This window comes from Pleuronectes platessa, chromosome 15, assembly GCF_947347685.1.
Source record: "Pleuronectes platessa chromosome 15, fPlePla1.1, whole genome shotgun sequence".
NCBI lineage: Eukaryota > Metazoa > Chordata > Actinopteri > Pleuronectiformes > Pleuronectidae > Pleuronectes > Pleuronectes platessa.
The window spans coordinates 6,994,715-7,016,890 of NC_070640.1; the positions used below are offsets into that span (position 1 = coordinate 6,994,715).

The window sequence follows — 22,176 nt, forward strand, 5'->3', positions numbered from 1 at the left end:
GTGATTTGGACATGTTTAATATGAATACACTTTGAATAAACAGTCTACATGAGCTGTATAGCAGCAGCAGCTGGGACTCATCAATTTAAGTGACAGTAAGTCACAACAATACCATCAAGTTAACGACAACGAGAGCTGATTCTTCAGTTTCTGCGTATGGAGTAGAGTCCGGCAGCCAGTCTTTACATGCAGAGAATCAAAAGTCACCTTTACAGTTTCATAAAGAAAGCTGAAACCATCATTACCACAGCCCCTGCCAAACCGGCATGTTTAGAATGGGCACTGCTCTAGCTGGATTGAAATCCAGGACTCTGAGAACCACCCACGCTCACGTCCTCTGTTTGACCTGTATTGCTGGATCGGTAAAAACTAGCAGTGAAGATGTTTTTATCCCAGATGTAATTGGTAAAGCAAATTAAAACAAATATTTAATATAAAAGGGATTTTCTGTCTTATTGGTTTAGGTCAACTTCACATTTGTCAGTCTTCAGTGTTCTTTTGGCCGCATCGATGTATTCTAGATACCCTAAGCTCCTTGAGTCACTCTGGGCTGTAGCCATGTCTTTGTTGCCCTTGAAAATCCATGGGTCTGCCATAGCCAAAGATATTTCTGCCTAAAAAGCACTTAACCTGCATTTTATAAATTAGATGAGGCAGCACTGAACCGGTGCATTTCGTGATGGCCATAGTCTGCGGCTCAGGGTAAACTGTTCTGTCAGGTGTGACCTTCATGTCAAGATAGCTTGACCTTTCTGCACAGCGGTGGGGCAGTCATATTAGAAAAATAACATAGAAGTGGCCAGCCAAGGAGAAAAGAACACTGGGGTGCTGGATGCTCATACCTGGTGGTGGTGGAAAAACAAGGGAAAATACCGTACAATATAGAGAAATAATGGGGCAGCCTCTTAAACACCATTTCTCTTGTGTATTTTGAGTAAATAGGGGGGATTTAATAAATGGTATTAAACTAGGATGTCCAGTTGAGAGACAATTCTCACCTGTGTATGATGCGCTTGGTGCGGAGGTACCCGAGAGCCAGGGCCAGTTCACAGATGTAGAGTTTGACAGTGCTCTCTGAGAAGTGGACGTTCTGCTGGAGGTGGTAGCGCAGGTCTCCTCCCAGGAGCAAGTCCACCACCATAAACATGTCCTCCTCATCCTGGAAGGAATACCTGCAGGGAGAAGGCAGGTGGTCATATTGACGGGGGAGATAAATAGAGACGAAGAAGGAAGAAAGGTGGACAAAGAAACAGAGAAATGAAAGGTGAAATAACTGTGACGATAGAGAGGATGAGAGACGGGCAAAAACACAAATCAGCAACAAAGGTGGGGGTAAATATGGAGATGTGCAATTTGCAGGAGAAGAGAGAGAGCAGAGAAATGAGGGAAGAGAATAAAAAGTGAGCGGGGAAAATAAAAAATCACACATTACCATAGATCAGTGATTAAGAAGAGACACCAACACCGTGAAAATAGCACAAACCGAAGCCACGCTCGCAGATTGTGGGTTGTCAAACTGATTTTATTATCTTTCTGTAGACAAAGACCAAAACCCATCAGCAATAAAAGAGGATGACAAGTGCAAATTGAACTCGTGTCAGCCTTTCTGCTCCTCAGGCAAATCAGCCTTTATAAGACAGTATTTTTCAAGACCTTGGTACCGAAGGTTTCGACGAAAACAAACAAGACAAAAGCACCCATCAGTGTTTCGGCCCTGTGACGTCTGAAAACACAGACTCCGGAGCCTCCAGGGCTGTTTGAGGTTCGCCGGTGCTCTGCTCTTTGTGTCTCAAACCAAGCAGAAGGAAAACACTCATCACTCTGCTTCATGTTGCAGGAGGAGCAGCGACTGTACGTAGAGGCTCAGTCCTGCCTGAGGAAATAGTCTTTAATACCAACCAGCTCAGAATGAAGCTGTTATGATAGAAGACAGAAGAGACATATGGAGACAATATGCAACTTGAAAGGTTGTAGATTTTGCAATGATCAACAAGTAGATAATTCTGGCATGTTGCTGTTGAGCGTCTATCCCATCACCATTTGCGGAATGAAAATCTTCAACTTTAGCTCAATAACAATCGGCCTCTTCTCAGCAACACTCTGCTCAGATGGCTCCACGTCCTGCTTCTGTCTCTCTTAAGGCAGAGCAGCTTTCCCATCACACTGTTGCTATTTTATAAAAACATTACTCTTATTAAATATTCCTTTCGTTAATGCGGTGTACAAGAATAAAAATGGAATTGTGTGCTTTGGTTTCACCAATACGGAAGGTTTCACAATTGCATAAAATTAATTTCTAGCCTGATAATGTTTTTTTGGGGGGGGGCATGCACCTTGGTGGTCATTCAGCTAATCACCCATCAGTCATGCAGAGCAGGGCCACGGTGTCAGCATGCAGCTCATAGTGTAGCCGTTTAAGACGCTGTTGCTCAGCTCATCACTGATTTTACATGCTGAGCATCCTGCTGGGTCCAGGCTCCCACCACCACCACCACCACCCTCACTCCCTCTCTAAACGATGAGCTAATTAGTGTCTCTCCCACAAGAAGCTAATTTATGCAAAATTCATGTGAAAGAAATTGCACAAGCCAAAGATTTCCTGGCTCGCCTGAAGCACCGCCCTGTGTACAGTGTGCAACACGACGTCCTACATGTGCAGCCTCAGATCTCCAGTAAGTTTGGAGAACACCACCTCCCTCTTTAAGCCCTTCAGTGAGTTCCTGACTAGAAACCCAGACGGTTCAATTTAACTGAACACTTCTGAGAGGTTTGAATAAAAATCAACGCACAATGACTTAAGGTAGAGTATTTTTTTTGCCACCTAGGTGAACTCCTTTCCCCGGTGTTGGTGCTTTTCTGCCCTGGATGGACGGGGATTGATTGAGCTGACTCCAAACTGTCTGCTGAGGCTCAGATAATGCTGAGGCCACTTAACATCTGATTGCCTCCGAGTGTGGAAAGACTATCTGGGAGACGGCCCGTCCTGAAGATGCACACTCTCATACAATGCTGTCCTTCTGCCACCTCAACCCCATGTTTCAGTAAAAACAGACTCTTTAAACATGATATACTATTATAAAATAATTTAACGACAACAAGCACGTCACAGCGCATCAGATTAAATGTTTTTTGCCAATTAATATCAATTTTAAGGAAAGAAAGTATTGAGGTCAGTTCACTCTCTACCCAGGCATTGACTTAGCGATACCTGCACACACAGAGTGCTACAGTTAAAGTAGAAGTGAAATCAGTGATGAAAGGGTTTAAAATTAGTAAGATATAATGACTTTAAGGAAAAGAGTGTGGTTAATATACAGTTGCTTAAAATAAAGAGAAATCAAAAGTATTAAAATCTAATGTTTAATACAAGTATTGGACATTTCTTGCTGTTTTCGTACACGATAAATCAATCTTGAAATGTTTTAAACCAGCAGTGGCGCCAAGACTCTCCTTAATAAGGAGAAGAAATGACATTCTGAGATGAGTGGACTTCATGGGGAGTCTACAGAGACTTGAATCTGGAAAAAAATCTAAGTTCCAGTTGCTGCCGTTAGATGTAAGGGAGTAAGCAGCTGAGTGGATCAGTGTGTGTGTGTGTGTGTGTGTTTGAGTGTGGTCATGTGTTTGTGAACATATGGCACAGAGAGTGGGGAAGTACGGATCAAACGAGTGTCACATTCACATCATATTCTCTTAAATATCAAAGCGATGCCACACTTTGAGACAGGATTTGTGGCTTTTGGGTCGAACACAAATCTGACTAGTGAGTTCTAGATGGTCAACAAACACTTCTCCATCCACAGTGCTCCTGCTAAAGTTTGGCTCCATCTACATGCACACGGAGACTTTGAATTAGTTTCAAGCTTTAGTTTTAGGATACAGGCGAAGGCCATTAGGGAGAAAATATCGCGGAGGAGAGAAGCATGATACAGGGAATAAAACATTCGTTATTGCGAAACCAAGCATGCAAAGAGTGTGCAAAGCAAAATGTGTGTGAAATATTTATGACCCAAAATATGCTAACCAAAAATACAAAGCTGTAAACTGTGAACCGAGGCTAGGAAAACAAACTTGTCAGTGGTTTGCTGAGAACAGACTGTGTTTGTTGGATGGACTCCATTTTACCCCAAGTCTATTAATCTTTTGATTAGGTGTCTTAGTTGTTCACTCTGTCCCTTTTCCTGCCCCCTCCCTCCCTCTCCTCTCTCTCTCTCTCTCTCTCTCTCTCTCTCTCTCTCTCTCTCTCTCTCTCTCTTTCTCCCTCCTTCTCCATCTCCTCTTAACACAGCTAACAGCAGACCGTTAGTTAAGGTGCTGAAGAATCGGAGGAGCATCTGCTGTCACAAGCTGTTAGGCGACGCAAACTGGACCTTAATTGCCTTTTTCTTTTCTTGGCAATAAAAGACACTGGCTGTTTCCAGGAAAACGGCCATTTCTTTGAACTGAATTCTCACCTTTAACTTCATCTTTGAATTTAATTAAACTTTTCCTTTTTCATTTCCTTATTTTGATTGGGTAATAATGTTGTAAATGTACCTACATCATTACATTTAATGTAATTGTCACTGAGCAGTCCCGGTGGTATCAGTGGCGATCCTGGATTATTTCAGTGGAATGGTGTCTTATAAAATAAAGTGGAACAAAACCCAATGAATACTGACTAAAGATCTCTTATTGGTGATTTCAACCAAGAGTCAGTGCTTAGAAAAACCCTAGATAAATCTAAAATGTACATCAATATGACAATGTGTTATTATTACGTGGCAGGATGATGTCCTGGTGTTTTCTTGGGTGAGAAGGTCGAGTTGGTGTTAATGGGGGACATCGAGTCAATTGATGGTACACTTGAGGCCCCCTGTGATACCAGTTTAATTGAGTAGAAAACTGGCTCTCATGCTTGGCTGAGGCTCCCATGTTTTCTGTCCCATAAGTCTTTCCTGCTGAAAGTCAAGGTGATAAAACCTGAGCAGGCCTGCACGTCATTGATTGGGAGGTTTGTTCCGTTCCTCTATGAGCAAACAAGACTCTCTCACATGGTTGGTCAGGAACAAAGCTGCCACAAAGAGGGTTTACAGCTATAATATTGTTGTATACATTTACTGTATAGTTCAATCTAATAACTGTGAGGACCCACTAGACACACTCACTGCCGGACAACACTTTTTTCTTAAGACTGCAGTACCTGAATCTTGGTTATCTCGACTAGGAGGATGTGTTAGTGTTTGTTTTTCTGTAGGATTACGCAAAAACTACTTCACCAATGACCTTGAAACTAGGTGAAATGTTGGGGAATGGTCCAAGGAAGAAATCTTTAACTTTAGAGTTGATTGGAATAAGGTGGTTTCTTCAACATAGAAAGATAGGGTGTTAGCCTTGCTGGAGGGATGCACTGTCAAAAGGCAAAAATGGATAGTATACAGCTGTTTCAACACTTGATTATCTGCATGAGTGCACATCATTGCACTGTAAAATAATTTATTATTCTATGCACACAGTATGTGAGGTTTTAAAGTCACAAATCAACAACATCCCTCTGGGGCTGACTGACCTGGTGCTAATAGTGTTTTCATTGTATTTCACTCTGTACCTGGAGTGTAAATTGTCTTCCTTGTTTCTCTCTCTCTCTCTCTCTCTCTCTCCCTCTTTCTCTGAAATGGTAACATTGTGCTTCGAAGGTGCTTGAATATGAATGAAGGCCTCCTGCCACCGCTGTCAAAACGAATTTGAAATGGTGCTCATTAAGTCGTTTGTCACAGGTACGCTCCGGGTCAGGAGAGTTACCCAATTCACCATGAATGACTGATGTGGTTTTAAAGAGTCACTCTCCTCATTAGGCCACACATGGTTATTTAGAGCTTAAGCTTGAATATAAATATCAACAGAATTAGCCATCATTTGAGGACTCACACTCTTCATTCATGTTTTTCAAATGTAAAAATGTGGATGTCACTGTTTAGCAGCTTTGGCGAAATGCTCAAATTTACACTTTGTTGGTGTTTCTCACTTTTCTTTAAATACATAATAGTCTAAGTATTAAGAATAAACAACGGATGCCAAGATTGATAGCATAATGCCATCATTCTGGTTTTCAAAGCTGCATGCAACATGGACACGGGAATCAAAAACTTAAAAAGAAAATAGATATCATTTACTTTTGATATGGTTTAATGCAGCACGTAGAGATTTTTGCCTTGTTAATAACATATTACAGGAAGTTCTGGAGAGAAGGCAAACAAGCATATAGAAATGGAAGCAGATGTACAAGTATGAAGTGGAAAATAATCACTCCACTGATGAGTACTTTCTATTTTAGCAGAACTATTTTTAAACTGTCGTTCGCATTTTGCAGCTGCAAAGAACCGAAAAAGTCTCAGCGACCGAACAGAAGGAGCTTCTCAAGCATCAATTAGCAGCTGTCACTTGATGCCTGGACCAAAGTCTTGGGTCGGGAGGAGAGGACAGCATTCAGACAGCGGATTAGCACCTGGACATCATGTTGAAATGGTGCAGTCTTTTCATTAGCCTCCGTGGCATCAAGCCTGTGTTATCACCAGCTTGCTGTGTTTCTCTCTCTTGTCCGATTGTTGTTTCTATTCCCCCCCCCCCCCCACGATATCTGTTACTCTCTCACTCATTCTGTTTTCCCTTTGGTGTCTGCCTCTACTCCGACACATGCATTTCAATGTGACCTCCTCATGGCCTCCAGGCAGTCAGTCTGATGGGAACGCATCCTGCACGGTGCTTTTAGAGGCAGAGGCTCCCCAGGCCACCTCGGTAATGGAGGTGTCCGGAAACCTTTGGGGGGGTTTGGAGGCTAATGGGAGGGTGTCCTCTCGAACACGACCCTGTTTCCTTCTTCAAAATGTAACAGTTTTGACATGTGAAGCAGCAAAGTTGAACATAAGAATACTGAAGCAGCTGCAGTTTTCAAATTCCATTAGATGTCTGTCTCTTACTGAAGGACCGGCGGATTTAGCAGATTATGGACCTTAAATCATTCTGAGCAGATCTCCATACTTCAGTATTCAGCAAAAGTTTTTTATTACAGTACATTATGTGCTATAAAAGACAGAACAATATTGATAATATCTCAAGATGTATCCATTCTGTGAAAGGAGAATATCACTCTCATTCATTGCTGGGCTCCTTGGCATGAGTGTTTTTTGTTAATCAACATCTATCCATGGAACGTCGCCATAATAAAGAACACATCAGTGAGATCTCAAACCAACACAGCCAGGCCGACTGCTCACACTGTGACGTGTTGGATTGTTGCCGACAGCCCTGTGACCTCCCTCCACCCCATCACAAACACCTCCGTGTGACTGACAGCTCCCATCGGTGTGTGTTATGCTGCCTGGGAACACATGCATCGATACACTCTCGTGTGAAAGAAAAAAACCATACACACATCGCTTTCAGTAAAACACAGAGGAATTGGGTGTGGACACGCATGCTAAATGTAACTCTCAAACTCCATTTACAGTCAGTGAGTGAAGTGATAAGTCTCCTCCACCAAAGAGGCTGTCGCGTTGGTTTGTTAGCAGGAATTTGAAAAATCAGTAGGCGGGGTTACCACTAAATTTGGGAGTTATTTGGGAATCTTGACAAAAAAGTTCATACATATTTCAGGGATTGTTATTTATGAGCAGTGTCTCTCACAGAATTGATTCAGTCCGAATGACAGGTGCACAGACGAGAGAAAGTGAAAGAGTTCCTCCATGTGATGGAGCTACTTTGAATGACACTCTGCAGCTGAAACTAGGAGGTCTGACCGTCTTCCTGGATGGTAAAATCTTTATGGGCGACACGATAGTGGAAAAAGGGAGAGATCAAGCAAACATGAGGCAATTTACGCAGACAGCTCTACGTGAATGAATTCAGCAAAAACAATATCTTAGACAACTGTGGCCGTTACAGTCCAGAAAATTGATGAGAAACACTGGGCTATTGAAATAACATCAACTTAACAAAAGACACCATCTGCAGTGCGTGTGAAATGTTACTGCCCGACTGTTCTCCTTCTGCTTGGTGTCCCGAAAACAAATGTGTCGCTCACAGTCAACACATTACACACACAACACATCCTCCAAACAGCGAGCGTGCACTTTACACAACCTCCTCCTCTTAGAAGTCCCCTCCGTCAAGAAACAAATCAGCCGCAAAATCTGCAGTTAAAGGGGCAACAAGACGGAAAGCTGAAGACAGCTGCTCTCTGACTGACGTCTCTGAAACGATGTGAGTGGATCCCGGCCTGCCAACAAGGGCTCCCCTTACACAGTGGGACTTATTGCAGAGCAGGCACAAAGGGATGCCCCACCAGTGCTGGCACATCGATAAACTGACCGTATCGCGGCCCCAATGCCAGAGGGTACGCTTCCTCCCAACCAGTATTCCAGGAAAAAATGACTTGTTGAATTTTCCCTGCTCCCTGTTTTTTCCAAATCCATTGTTGCTTTGCTGCCCGGATAAACACCTGAGGTCACGCCCAGGTGCAGGTGCAGGAGAAACGTGAGGTAGTGAAGGAAGAGGAGGAGAAGGGATTAATAAGATGAGGTGGATGAAAAGAGGACCAGGGTACAAAAGAAGAGAGTAAAGCCAGATTTGTCTGCATGTACAGCCCGGCACAGCAATCTCTCCCTGTCTCTGACCTTGAGCGCTTACCTCAGGACAACCATAACTTACGCCAACTCAACACAGCGAGAGACAGACACAGAGAGAGAGGGAGAGAGAGAGAGTGGGCGAGCGGGCACGGCGCTGACCCAAGCACATCTCCTGAGGAAATCACCCCCCGTGCACCCCGAGCGGTTAACGCTGCCAAACGCATTAACTCCCAACCTTTTTTTTGTCCAACACAGCAGGCAATCAAGCAAGAAAGAAAGCAAGCCCTGGCATTGTTTTGTCTGATGAGTCCGTATGCTGCACTTCTCTCCACTCTGTCGTTTCCTTCTCTGCGACTCATTCATTCCCAACGTGGGAGGATTTGTTTTCCTCAATTACTAATTAAAAAAGGACCAGGCACCGATTCTGCCTGAGCAGTGCTTTCAGAAGCAGACCTAGCTGAAACGGGAGCAAGGTGAAGGGAGGATAGAAAAGACTAAAAAAAAGATCACTGCATGGAAAACATTCTCACTTAGTTGCTCAGATGTTTGCGTGTTGTTTTTTTAGGGAGTGATTTTAAAAGCGAACGTGAAAAAGAGGACTAATACGTAATGCTCTAAGTAAATAGATAAATTAAAAGCTGGTTTGTTTTTAAAAACTGGACTGGGAGGAATATGGATGTTATTTTCAGCTTTGGACTTTCAGCTTGAAAGAAAAACAGTGTGTCTTCCTCTTATAGCCCTGCAGAGTGGGATTTCCTTCTGAAGAATTAATGACGCCCTTTAGATGGAAAATTAACAAGCCATCCTTATCAGGCATCTCAAAATGAGCTGGCTCCTTCAAACTGTGATGGAGGATTTTTCTCTGAGATGCTCGGTGAGTCATCTGGGTTTAGCGCTTTCAGATTGAATCAGCGCGAGCGGGGTTGAGGAGGAGACCTCCTCAGCTCCCCCCAAATGTGGTGAGACAAACGGAGAAGCTGCCGAGGGAGGAGAGTCGTGTCCCTGAGAGTCGAGCTCGGATCAGTGAGCAAACTAGATTTTCCTTTTAGCAACTTTCAGGAGTGAGATGATGTGGACAGAGATTCGTGAGTGTTCCTCAGTGGTCCACACCTTTCTGCAGGCTCAAGTCCAGACTGTGAGAAAGGCCCTTTCTTTCAATGGGGCGATGCAGTAGTGCGTCTCTGCTTGCAGGGATTTAACAGACGGGGTGCAATCACAAATAAAATCAAATGATCGACACAGAGCGCGCCAAAAAACATCCAAATGGCTGTGATGGCTGATTGAAATAACCAGTGTGAAACAGAAGCCCATGTGGAGATGATTTGATGAGGTGGAAATCAAGGGGAGCACATCAGGAACCTTTGCAGACCCGATTCAAACTCTCCTTCTGTCGCTTACCAGAAGTTGACCAGGAACGGATGCTCCAGGTTCTGCATGATCTGCAGCTCCTTCAGGACGTTCCTCACTTCGTTCCGCTCCACACACTTCAGCTTGTTCATGTACTTCATGGCGTACATCTTCTTAGTGTCCTTCTTCTGCACGATACAGACCTAATGAGATCACATGAGGATTAATACTTAATCCCTGCCGGAATCAGTCTGATGAACATCGTGTGCGATTATGATGAATGTCGACATTCGTTTGTGAGTAATTATACTCTATCATTTGTTTTATTTAAGCCCAAATTGTCAGATGCAGACGCTACTTTATTTATTTCTAACAAACATTTAAAAACATTCTGATATTCTCTTTGGAAAATAAAAAACTAGTCCAGTTTCACAATATGTTTCGGCCCACAAGTGCTTTTTCCATCACTCAGCCGCGTTTGTCTGCAGCTGTATTGCATGTGACACATTGACACTCCCACGAGATGCTTGTAACATCACTGCAAGAACTGGAAATGTCCATCTAACAAGACAGAAGGGAAACCTCAGGATTCTTCTTTAATCTCCACAATCCCAGTTTGAATCCTCTCCTAACACCTTCAACTTTTCACGTCGGTATGTTTTGCAGCTTAGAGATGGGGAACATTATGTTAACCTTCATTAGAATTAATAACTTGTCAGCAGGGAACAGAGAATTTCTTGCAATATTGCAAGATAAGAACGGCTTCAAACGGCACTCGGGGCCGCTTGCGTCAGTGGAAGTAAACAGCACGGCGCTGCTGGATGTGGTGGTGCGGGATGCAGAATACAACACCTGGTGCAATCTGTCATTGTGCGTTTACATCACACTGGGGCGAGATTGCCCCCTTTTTGACAAGGTGTCTGAGAATACTCAGCATTTCCAATATGCGGCAGTGTAATTCCCCATATTTATTTGTGGTCGTGCTCGTCTGTGCTACGAGCGTCAATAAGCCAGTGATTACTGCTATCGGAGAGAGTGATCTGTGGCCCAGCTGGCACAGTTAATCAGCCAGAGCCTGATCACATCACTCCTCCCTTAGAACAGCTTGCCATCTACTGTGATTAGACTGCTTATCTGCTGTTGGACAGTGGTGTTGCCATGTGGGTGTGTGTTGTATGAGTGCATGTGCGTGTGAGTGTGCGCGCGTGTCGCTATATGTGCTTACATGTACTGTAATTGCTGATGTGGATTGCACTTCGCCATATAGATTAACAGCGAGAGGAAACATGTCTGCTATCACCTCGGATGTGTTTCCACAGAGCAAATTCAACCTGAAGGGCTTTACAAGACCGTATATGATATGAGACTGAGAGAGTGGGGACATGGCATATTATGTGTAGTATTATATGTGTAGTAACATGTACCTTATGTTGAACGGTCTCCACAAGCAAATCAAGTAGTTGATAGACAGATAAATAACAGCCAGCTATTTTGAAAATCAGTCCTTTTGTTTAACTTGTGTATTAGTTGCTTGTCTTAAATGATAAAGTTAGATTGTTATCTATCATAAAGTTATTTCATCTGAGAAAATAAATGAAGTAGATCATTTTGTTGCCACAGTAATATCGATATTTTTGCATTACTAACAGCATCAACAACTTCAGGCGCAGTTCTTTCGATATTGTTATTGTTAAAAATGTCAGTGTTGGAGGCAATCTCCCTGTTTCTAGAGAAACCAGGAAGGCCTTTGGAAATCCCAATGGTAAACATTGGCTTACCTTTCCGAAGCTCCCTTTTCCTATTGCCCGTAAGATCTGGAAGTGGTCGAAATTGACTGTAAAAAATAAGAGATGAAAGTACATTATTGAAAGTCAAAATGAAACTACTTTGCTATAACTAAACATACCAAAATATATGGCTATCACCTTGAAATATATTAGAACACACATTTCCATCCTTTTTCTAAATAGAAATCCGATCATTGAATCACTTGAAATGGAGAAGGATTCATTTAAAGCCTCCGTACAGTTACAGTAGTTTCACCGTGACGTTTTGCTTTGGGCTTATTTTAACAATAGTGACAGTCAAGCTGAAGGAGATGGAGATCCCCAGGGCAACTACAGGTCCACGTACATTATACAGCGGAGAATGGAAATGAGCCTCAGCACAAAGACACAGTTTTATGAGCAGTTCATGTATTCTTTCCCCCTGAACAAAAGCATATCTTCAGCTGCCTGGTGTCATCCCAGCCTTTGTATCATTCTGCACACTGTTGTGTCTCCCTCACACACGTACACACGACATAGACCAGAGTCCCTATCTCCTCCTCCTCCTCCTATCAGCAGCATTTATCGCCAATTGGAAACCGGATGGGTGCTGTTTGTGTCTCGCTGGCATGACAACCAGGACAGAAGGTTGTCCCTCCCAGAGGACGGAACAGCTGCTGCCCACATCCTGCACTCATCGGACCACAGTCACAATCCTGGGGCAATGAGTCTTTCTCAAAAACACACAATTATAGTGCTGACTTCAAGCATTACCTTCCTCTAACAACACACACACGCACACAGACTCACACACTCCGCCTGCAGACACTAGATCTATTGGATGTGACAGCCAATGTTATGCTCTGTTAGTCACGTATCACTGGCACTTCCTCCTCTCACACTTTCTGTGTTGGAGTGTTTATACAGTCTCCTCTGATACAGGGCCATATGATGTCCACTTTAACACACACACACAAAACACACACACACACACGTGCGCGCCCCTGCGAATATACTTGACATATATACACGGAAACACACTTCGGATAAACATGGTGCTGAGCTACTTGGAGATCCTGCACTGATGTTTTTTTAGTTTTTTTTTCAGAGAGACAGCTGTGGATGACGGGGCAGAGCTCGGTGAGAATAGAGAGAGAGAGAGATAGAGAGAGGGAGAGAGAGATGGAGAGAGGCACGGTCATACCCATGCAAAGAGCGAGTCCGACACTGAGCGAGAGACGGGGAGCGAGATGGATATTATCGTATTTTGTTTCCCCAGCTGAAGTTTGAATGGTTTAATCTGCCGCATGAAATGACGGACACACCAGTAACAAAAGCGCGTAATGATCGGAGTCGTCCAAAGTGGAATTGACACATTGACAGCCTCTCTGTGGCTTAAACCCACCGAGGAAATCATCTCACTAAGGAGCTCATCGGCTGGTCAATTTAAATTTGACTGACACACGCTAATAAGTCTGGATTGAATTCGCCGCGTGTTCGGTTTGAGTCTGTGACGATGCTCTATATGTCCTGTCTCTCTCTCTCTTCCTGCCAGATGCTGTCTTTAGCTCAGTGTCCAAGTCCGTCCGCACTAATTTTGGCTAAATTCGAAAGTGCATCTTCTTCTTGTCTCTCACGCTCCATTTACCCTCACAGCACTCGTATACTCTCCAAATGCTTCTATTTTTACTTCAGCCCCCGTCATGTTTACACGTGTGCAGTCATGCGTTGTGGGGCTGCGTGTGGACGTCCCCCCGAACATGTCCACTCGGCCCTTTTGCAGAAAAGGGCAGATGACAAATTTGTCTTCACGCTGACCTGCACAGCAAGTCAGGCAGAACTTGATGATTTCAGCTTAAGATGCTGTTTTGACATCTTGTCACTGACCTTTTAAAAAAAGGGTCTGGACACAGCAGCAAACACCAGCTGCAGGTTTTCATCTAGAAGAGAAAAACCTTCCAGCCTCAAGCCCTCTAGCTCCTGCTGAAGGTCTTTAAGAACTGGTCACAGATCCAGTACTAATAGGTCACTGTTGCTCTTACAAAACAGGTCTCAAACAGAAGTAATATAGAAGAGTGTATTTGCTGAGGGACTATTTTCACCCGTGGATTAATACACATTTGAATGCACCCTCTAGTGAAGGTGTAGGTGGGAATGACTTGCAATAAAGTGTGTTTGTGTTCATAGTAATGATAGAACGCTGCAAAAGCTCGGCTCACTGATGTGTCTGGCTGCACAGTGCGACCAGTTCACTGCTGGTCCCTTAATGGGATTTCATAAGATCACATATGATCATCAACCTATATTTATATTAAGCTCCCCTGGTTACTCATGACTCTGGATCAAATTTTGTGTCTGACACTAACAGAAAAATATGTAAATGAGAGAAAACCAAAGAATGAGAGATGCAGCTGAGCGACTGTTTGCCGTGACGCACATGTTGCTAACACACACCATTGTTTAGTAACATGTTATCACCTCGATCTCTCCCCTCATCCTCCCCTCATCCTCCCCTCATTCCCAGCCCTCACACAAAAGCCTGTAAATCACTTAAGGATCCACCGGAGTGGGAACATCTGCGCTCACACCGTCGCTCTGACAGCTGAAACACAGCCCATGGGTCCATGTGCCACTGCAATGTGAATAAAGTATGATCAGCGGTTAATGGGGCCTGTCCATTAGCCGGAGTCTCCCAGTAACGCGAAGAAGGGCGTGTGGCACGTAAGGGACCCGCATCATTCTCCGAGGAGATAAACATGTCTGGACAGAGTTCACCTTCATGCACACACCTCTCTGTAGATCAACTCACATGAAGTATGAATTATAAACCAAGCATCTGCCTTTGCACTGACGCTGGTAAAGAAAACTGTCTGTGAACACATTCTGCAAATAAATGTAGATTGTTGGCAGTGAGACACAAAATTATTAAAATGCTGAAGCTTTATTTAGATTGTTGTGTTTAGATTAAGACAAAATTCATTTTTGTGTCTTGGTGAAAAGATTGAATCCGACAGTAAAAGCCAGGGTGTGTTGGTTATTTAAATATTCCATGTATAAAATATGTGAGAGATTCACAAGCCGTGGCTCATGTGTCTAATCTGCTTCATAGCAACAGGTCATCAGAGATGGCTTGACATTTTTTTTTAACTACGCATGTTGCCATTCTCTTACTTTACTTTTTCACGACGTCACTAATATGACCTCTTGAGATCGGGGATCATTTTCTGATAATTCTCTTTAGATTAGGTGTCTATTACTTCTGACAATATCTTGGACCAAAAAATATGGGATCATATTTTTGTTGACCAAGTTTGTTTTTGTACGTTGATATATATTTTTTAATTGCATCATTTACCAATATTAACCATTTTAATTATCAAACAAACATAATTCAACATCCTTGGTCGATATCACCTTGCAGCGACCTTCGACGTTTATGAAGTATGAAGAGGAAAACTCCATTTGCATCTTTATTGCCACTCAGAGGAGTGACTGTATACAGCCCGGGATGCAGGAGCCCCGGGAGAAACAGTTTCCAACTCAACGACACATGAAATATTGGAACGTATGGTTCCTCTTTTCAGTTCCATTTCTGACTTTTGAGGTTTTTACCAATTTGTTCCATTTCTCAAGTCTTTTAACGATTTTCTGTCTCTACCTCTGAGTATCTCTCCTTTTCTTTCCCATCCCTGTCTGTCTCCCTCCCTCGATCGTGCCCCCTGTTTCCCAGGTGTCTTGGGATTGCATACAATGTACTGAGGGGACTTAATGGTCCCAGTACAATGTCAAACAATAACAACAGTGGCAAGGAGCACCCGTCTGGTTATTCTCTGACGTGAGGTGCATCACTTAGTTTCCAGCCAGGATTTTTTTTACATTTCTAATTAAAAAATTTGAACAAAAAATAACTTTCCTCTTGTGTTTATTATTTCACTGCCCTCGGTGAAATCGCCCACGCTGCTTTGCGAGGGAGAGAAGCTGCACTGTTCCATTAACTCGGAGTTCACAGAAGCGCCGGCTTTGAGTGACATTCCCAGAACAGCACACTAGATGAGTAAGCTGCAAGGTTAACCATGAATAATGATTCTCTCTTTGATAGAGGGCTGCCTCCAATGGAACATACAGAAAGCCAAAGAAATGGATTTCATCACAGGGTGGGAGGCGGTAATTTTACACAGGCAGGGTGAAAGAAGTAAGTTCGGTTTGTCAAACTGAGAGGAAATTCATATCAGAAAAACATAATTATAATTATCCAAATCAGCTGAAAACCTATTATAACATTAGAAAAATAAGCAAATGCTTATCGTCTAATAGCAGATATACAGAAGCACCTACTTCTTCTACAGGGATTGAACAAACAGGGAAAGCCTCTTCACTTCTGACTTAAACACTGACTCGTGTAACACAGACTTATTTGAAGTCCCCCAGGGCCACAGCCCGAGTGGAATTCATTTCATGGACCGACTCAGATCAATAAGTTCACATTGTGTTATCTGCAGGTCGCAAACATAAAGGAGGACATGAGTTCATGAAGCAGAAAGCTTTTCCCCTTCGATGTCGATCAGTCATCCAGGATAACAGCTTGGCAAGATTCTACCAATTTTAAATAATCAGAAATGTCAAGAGTTTATCACAGCCAAAATAACTGAGATTAAAATGTCCCATAGATATATTTGGGCTTCACAAAACAACTTTATACTCTGTTATTATATTTTATTTTCCATCATCATATGTATGGTGGCATAAATATCCACCTCCCTCTCCATCGCTGTGCCTCCCGCGACGGGGTATTCCTTTTTTTCCATCACCGAGGCACTTAATCAACATTACATCACTCTACCCATTTACTGTAAGTGCACTTAATCTTTCCAGCTAATAGAATAGAATAGCTTAACGCATTGATAAGGCTGCAGAGAAGGTGGACAACCCCTGGGATAAACTGACGGTGTTAATCCTGCTCACGACTTGTGTTGCCAACTTCCCAGCTGTAAGTTCTCCCTGTTAGAGCCACAAAAGCAGATAAAGGACCAATAAGATGTGGCCTGATAAGACCTTTGGATGTTCTCGGCACTCACCCTCGTCCGTGTCGTCGGTGACCGGAGCCTTGCTGGATTGTCCGAGCCCCATGGCTGCTCCTCTCGCAGTTCTCTCCTGTTCTGGCTCCTTTTGCTCAACTCAGCATCGAACGGCTCTCCCTCTGAGACGCACTCATAGCCTGGTCAACACTACAGCCCCTCACACACACACTCTCACACACAAACTCACTCACACACACATATAGCCCCACGTGCCGGACCACTCAGCACTGTCCTTCCTCACTGCTGTTTAGATGAACGCAGGGAGACGGATGACTCTTGCCAGCCGGCAGAAGCAGGGTGGTTGATGTGTTAGTGGCTGTGGCCCTCTGTTAACTGAGAGTCTAACCTGTGAGTGGAGGCAGGGAAACAGGACACCGCCACCACCACCAGGGAGGAGAGGAGAGGAGAGGAGAGGAGAGAGAGAGGAGAGAGAGAGGGAGGGGGAGAAAGTAAAGTTTAAAGGCAGAGCTCCTGGGACATGGATGGACAGAATCGAACGATCGGTGGAAAGATCAATGCTGACCTTTCTTAGATGGAACAAATATATATTTTGTGTGTCCTGCAAAAGTGAAACGTTCACTATCCAGACGCCTTGATGAGTAAGGAGAATGACTTTCTTCTTCTACTTTTCAAATAAGGAGGTCTTCTTCGTCTCGTCTTCTTCTCTCCTTCGTTCCTCCTTTCCGTTATCAATTATTGAACCCCTTATATTTTAAACAGAACGTGATCCTAAAAGAGCACCCTTTGACTGCGTGTGTGTATGTGCGTGTGAATGTGTGCGTGTGTGTGTGATGAATGATATGATCCATTTTCCATTATGAGCACAAGATTGGAGGCTTTTTGATTTACAGTTTGCTGCCGTTGTGTACGGTAATCCCTCAGGGTGCCTCACTCCAATGATTCAATGAGTTACTACATTATTCTCCACTAGCAGAAGACAATAATTAAAACTGTAAAGAAAACTGTCTCGTGAAACATGTGAGCTTATAAATGGCTGTTTAATTTAAACACACCGCCCCTGCATTACATCTTATCTCTGTAGCATCCTGCTGTCAGAGGTGTCAAAAAGTAAGTTTACTCGAGTTATGTCATGGTAAATCACAACACGTCATAGCTTTACTGCTCTGTTGTCTGCAGTCGTATCATTTCTAAACCGAGTGACGTCTTGTGCCAAAGCAATATCTACTCAGAAGAATGAGTATAACTGAGTCATGATTTGGATTTGTGGGGTTGAACAGGCAAACTTCATTTCGCTGAGGCACCGTTAAACCCTCCGGGGGGATAAGCCCTGCATGCATGTCATCCTCCGGCTGCATCATAAGGTCAACACAGCACATCTGAATATCCCACAATCAGTGAAATGTTAAAAAAATAAGTGCGTGAAGCCGCATTGCCGCAGAGGACACGGTGCCCGGAGCCCTGATCCGATCATATGTGGTAGACAGACAGAAACATGCGCTGAATAGAAAGTCCCTGTCTCTCCATCCTCTGCCTCCGATGCAGGGCACCTACCTCTGAACGGAGCCGGCGACTCGAGCACGGGACCATCTCCAGCCCCGGTTTGCTGCAGAGACGCGAGGAGACCGCGGAGCAACAGCGCAGCTCAGAGCATCACTTGTCTGGTCCCGTGTCCGGACCGACGACGCACCGCGGGACACCTGGAGCCACGCAGCGGGACGTGACCTGCGGGATGCGCCAAAAAAAAAGAGACGAGAGATCCCAAATGTTTCTGGAGGACGGAGGGAAGAGAAGAGAGGGATCCGGAGGAGAAGGTGCGCTGGTGAGCGACTGACCTCCACATCGCCGCCTGTGTACTGGGCTGGGAACCAGCGTGCGTCTGGAGAGGCACGTTTCATAGGCTGATGCGATGGAGCTGCGGGGCTGAGGATCCCTGTCGTCAACATTCAATCACAAGGAAGGAAAATAATAAATACCCCTTATGTATTTCAGTAGATGACACTTTATCATATTTTAAAATCTACTGGAGTCTTATAATGAGACAATCATAACAAGTATATTACCACAAGTCCACTGTAAAGTCTTATTGTACCGTTTTTCTTTGAATACAAAACTCTCTTAGTCTTTTCTTATCTATAAAATCTATAATGATATTCTTTATTCAAAGACCTGCAGCAAAATAGTTTGTCCCCTTTAGCTTGTTGTCCTAAAGTCAGAGGTCACGGTCAGCTTTAGAACAGCGCCCCCTAGAGCTGATGCCGGTTTATAACTCACCCGGAACAGGTCACTGGTACATATTCATACATATACTCAGCTGGAGTTGCTTGAGTTGCTTAAAGGCAGATTGTCGACAGTGCTGTTTCAACGCGGTCCCAGGTGGGGGGCGGTCTGAGCCGGCTGCTGCCTCCTAATAGCCTTTAAACTTATATTGAAATAGTAATTACACAGAGAGAATACTCAACACTAATGTCTCTCTGGTGTTTCATTGTGAGTCTATACTGAGTTTATACTGTGCTTTATATTATTGGCTTTTTAATATCCTTTTAGAATCGATGTAATATACGTTTAATATTGTTGAGTGGTGAAATGCTCAGTTCACCATATAGGTATAAGTATTACCTGCTTCTGTTTTGTATTAAAGCGGTCTGTGACCTTTAACCTTTGGTATCAGTGGGTCAAATAACCACAAAGAAGTGAGAAAGTCAGAAAAGTCACATGAGACAACTACAGAAAACCAGAAACCCAAAACATGATGTAAGACAAATAGACGACAATGCAGATTCATTGTTTGTGATCTTTTTACATCACTTTCTGTCTGTGCATCTTGCAAGAAGGGTTTCGGGGGGTGGGGGGGGCTCTCTTCTGTTTACCAGCTCCTTAGACGATTGTCACATTGCTGAAGGTGAAAACTATGATCTTTAGACAGGATCTATCAGACCTGGGCTTCAATGATCAAACCTGACAACTGAGGGACTTCGAGGCTTCAAGCAAAGATCCAGGCGCTCAGGTCGAGGTGTTAAAAACTCACGGCAGCGTCTCCTGTCAGTGATACTAAAGAGTCTCATCACCAGGAAAAAGCAGATCCTAAGACTGGAGCTCAGTGAGCAGTCACAGCAACAAAAAGACGGCCGTCAGTATCAGCAACTCAAGGCAGAAGATTCTCATGCCCGAAAGGGAAGAGAGGATCAGGAGCTGATCCAGGAGCTGAGGAGTGAGCAGGCTGTCCTGTGTCAGGAGTTGGAGGGCCTGGAAGAAAAGAGTGGACGAGCTGACCTCATCCAAGCTAAAGGCCGAGGGAGAGATAAATCAGGCCCTCCGGAGGGAAACAGTCTGGCTGAATGTACTCTTTTACAGGCACGTGCCAAAACTTGATGTGCCTGAGTAGAAACTGCTAGAAAGAGGCTGGAGAAATAGTGTACATCCAACCACGACTCCTACACCTCAGCTGTTCTGCACCTTCCACCACCAACAGCTGAATTCCATAAGGCAGGGGCTCAGTGGTTGGCACGACAGCCTCTCAGACAGACAGTAGCTGACCAGCTGGGCTCTTACAGCGTGGAGTCGTCACTGCCACACTCCATAGACACGAAGCTCAGGTGAAACTGACCCCTTATTGACCCCTGTTAATCAAATTATAGTATATGAAAATGTTTAAAATATATTTTTGTCTTTGGAATTGTAAGTGGTATTACAAGTGGCAAATCACTCAATTGACAATGTTTAAGGACAGCAGGGTCACTGGAGTCAATAGATTAATAGTTCAACATGTGTGAGAGCTGTAGAACGATACTGCTTTCATTCCATCTGTTAGTGAGGTTTAAATTTGTGTCTAATATCCCCATCTGCTGATTATATAATGTAACTATTCATAACCATAAAATAGTGATAATAACAATAATGATGTATTGCTTATATAGCCCCTTTCATACCATATATACGGTAAAAAAAGGGGACCCAGAATTGATCCTTGGGGGACCCCACAAATGACAGGAGCACATGAAGAGGAATCTTCTTCTAGTATTACTGTAAAGGAGCGTTTTGACAGACAGGAGATTCACCAATCCAGCGCCACATCCCCGATACCAACAATATTCTTCAGATGAAACGGACAAAAATAGCAATATATTTATACAGTGTAGAATAATTCTGTCGTCTTGGCCTTTTTCTCCTGATACAATTTGGAAGAGTGCATAGCGAATTATATATACAGTAGAAAGATAGCTAGATGGATAGATAGATACTTTATTGATCACAAGGGAAATTTGGGTAATGTGATCCAAATGTCCTTTATCGTTCACCTCACAAAGGTTCGCCGCTGGCACCTCACAGCAGCACTGTTCCTGGTTTGAATCCCAGCTTGGCAAGGAGCTTTTTGAATGTTCTCCCCGTCTCTGTGTGGGTTTTCTCTGGCTTCCTCTCACAGTCCAAAGAAATGCAAATGTAATATTACTCACTTGATGATAAACATTCACACAAGTCGCCTAATCAAAATTTGGATTGAAATGTTCTTCAAGATCTGAAAAAGAAGAGTCCTGATGCAGATCCAATAACTGAGGAAAACGTAAGTGCTTATACATCATGCATGTCAGCTCTGGGAACTCGTCTGCGGTGAATAACCAGGGCTTTAAAATCAGAATATATGTTTGCAGCTTCAAAATTTAGTGCCTTTTGAGGAGATCCCTCTAATCCAATCTCTCATCATCCATTAACTTTCACGGCCACCATTAACGGAATAACACACCCATCCATTATATAGACTGTCAGGTCACCTCTGTCCAATGTTAGAGGAGGAGACCAAGGTCAAAGAGGAGAATCGCTGAGTGGTCTGGACTCTGAGACCAAGGATATGCTTACAGGGCACACTGCATATTTTCCTCCTCTTCATGCCTCTTCGTCATGTCAAGACCCACTCAGCCCGGGTCATCCATCTTCATGCTGCGGGAGGGAACAGACCTCCAACTTTTGGCGCGCCGCGAGACGTAACAAGCATCAGTCAAAAGCACAACAATCCCCGATTGGGTGTTTGTCAGCATCAGGAGGTCTGCTGCTCTTTTAGATGAGATAAGTGATTGCAATGTCATATCACAGCTGGACGGAGGCCAAGGAAAGCCTCTCATAAAGTAGGAGACCTCAGCTTGTGCCAGTGTTGTCCTAGTTCTGTAAATGACGGTATTGTCTGCCATAGAAAGCCGGGGTGTGGTACCCTTAGGGAGTGAGTAAGGACTTTTGAAGGAACTCAAACATCATGCTTTAGGAAGCTGGACTTCTAGAATTATAAGAGGTACATGTGAAGCTGTAGTCTTTGCAAACAGCACCATCTAGTGGAGAGGAAAAGTGAGCAGTCGGTTTTGTTTTAATATTATACTGCAAAGTTCCTCTGGCAAAAGACTTTACAGTAAATTTTCACTTTTATAATCAATGTTG

General features: G+C 43.7%; 2 protein-coding genes across 2 annotated transcripts in view; one reads left to right on the forward strand and one right to left on the reverse strand.

Annotated features, from left to right (window-relative positions):
- stk32a (serine/threonine kinase 32A) overlaps positions 1–17,135 on the reverse strand; it is a 61,635-nt gene extending 44,500 nt beyond the window's left edge. The window contains exons 1-4 of the mRNA XM_053441981.1: positions 16,792–17,135; positions 11,729–11,784; positions 10,002–10,153; positions 999–1,172 (exon numbers count right to left, since the gene is read on the reverse strand). Coding sequence (XP_053297956.1) covers positions 999–1,172; positions 10,002–10,153; positions 11,729–11,784; positions 16,792–16,843 — 434 coding nt within the window. The 5' untranslated portion in view covers positions 16,844–17,135. The remainder of the gene's footprint in view (positions 1–998; positions 1,173–10,001; positions 10,154–11,728; positions 11,785–16,791) is intronic.
- Positions 1–22,176, forward strand: part of zmp:0000001268 (CYTL1 domain-containing protein) — a 66,719-nt gene that overhangs the window by 41,458 nt on the left and 3,085 nt on the right. The window lies entirely within an intron of this gene.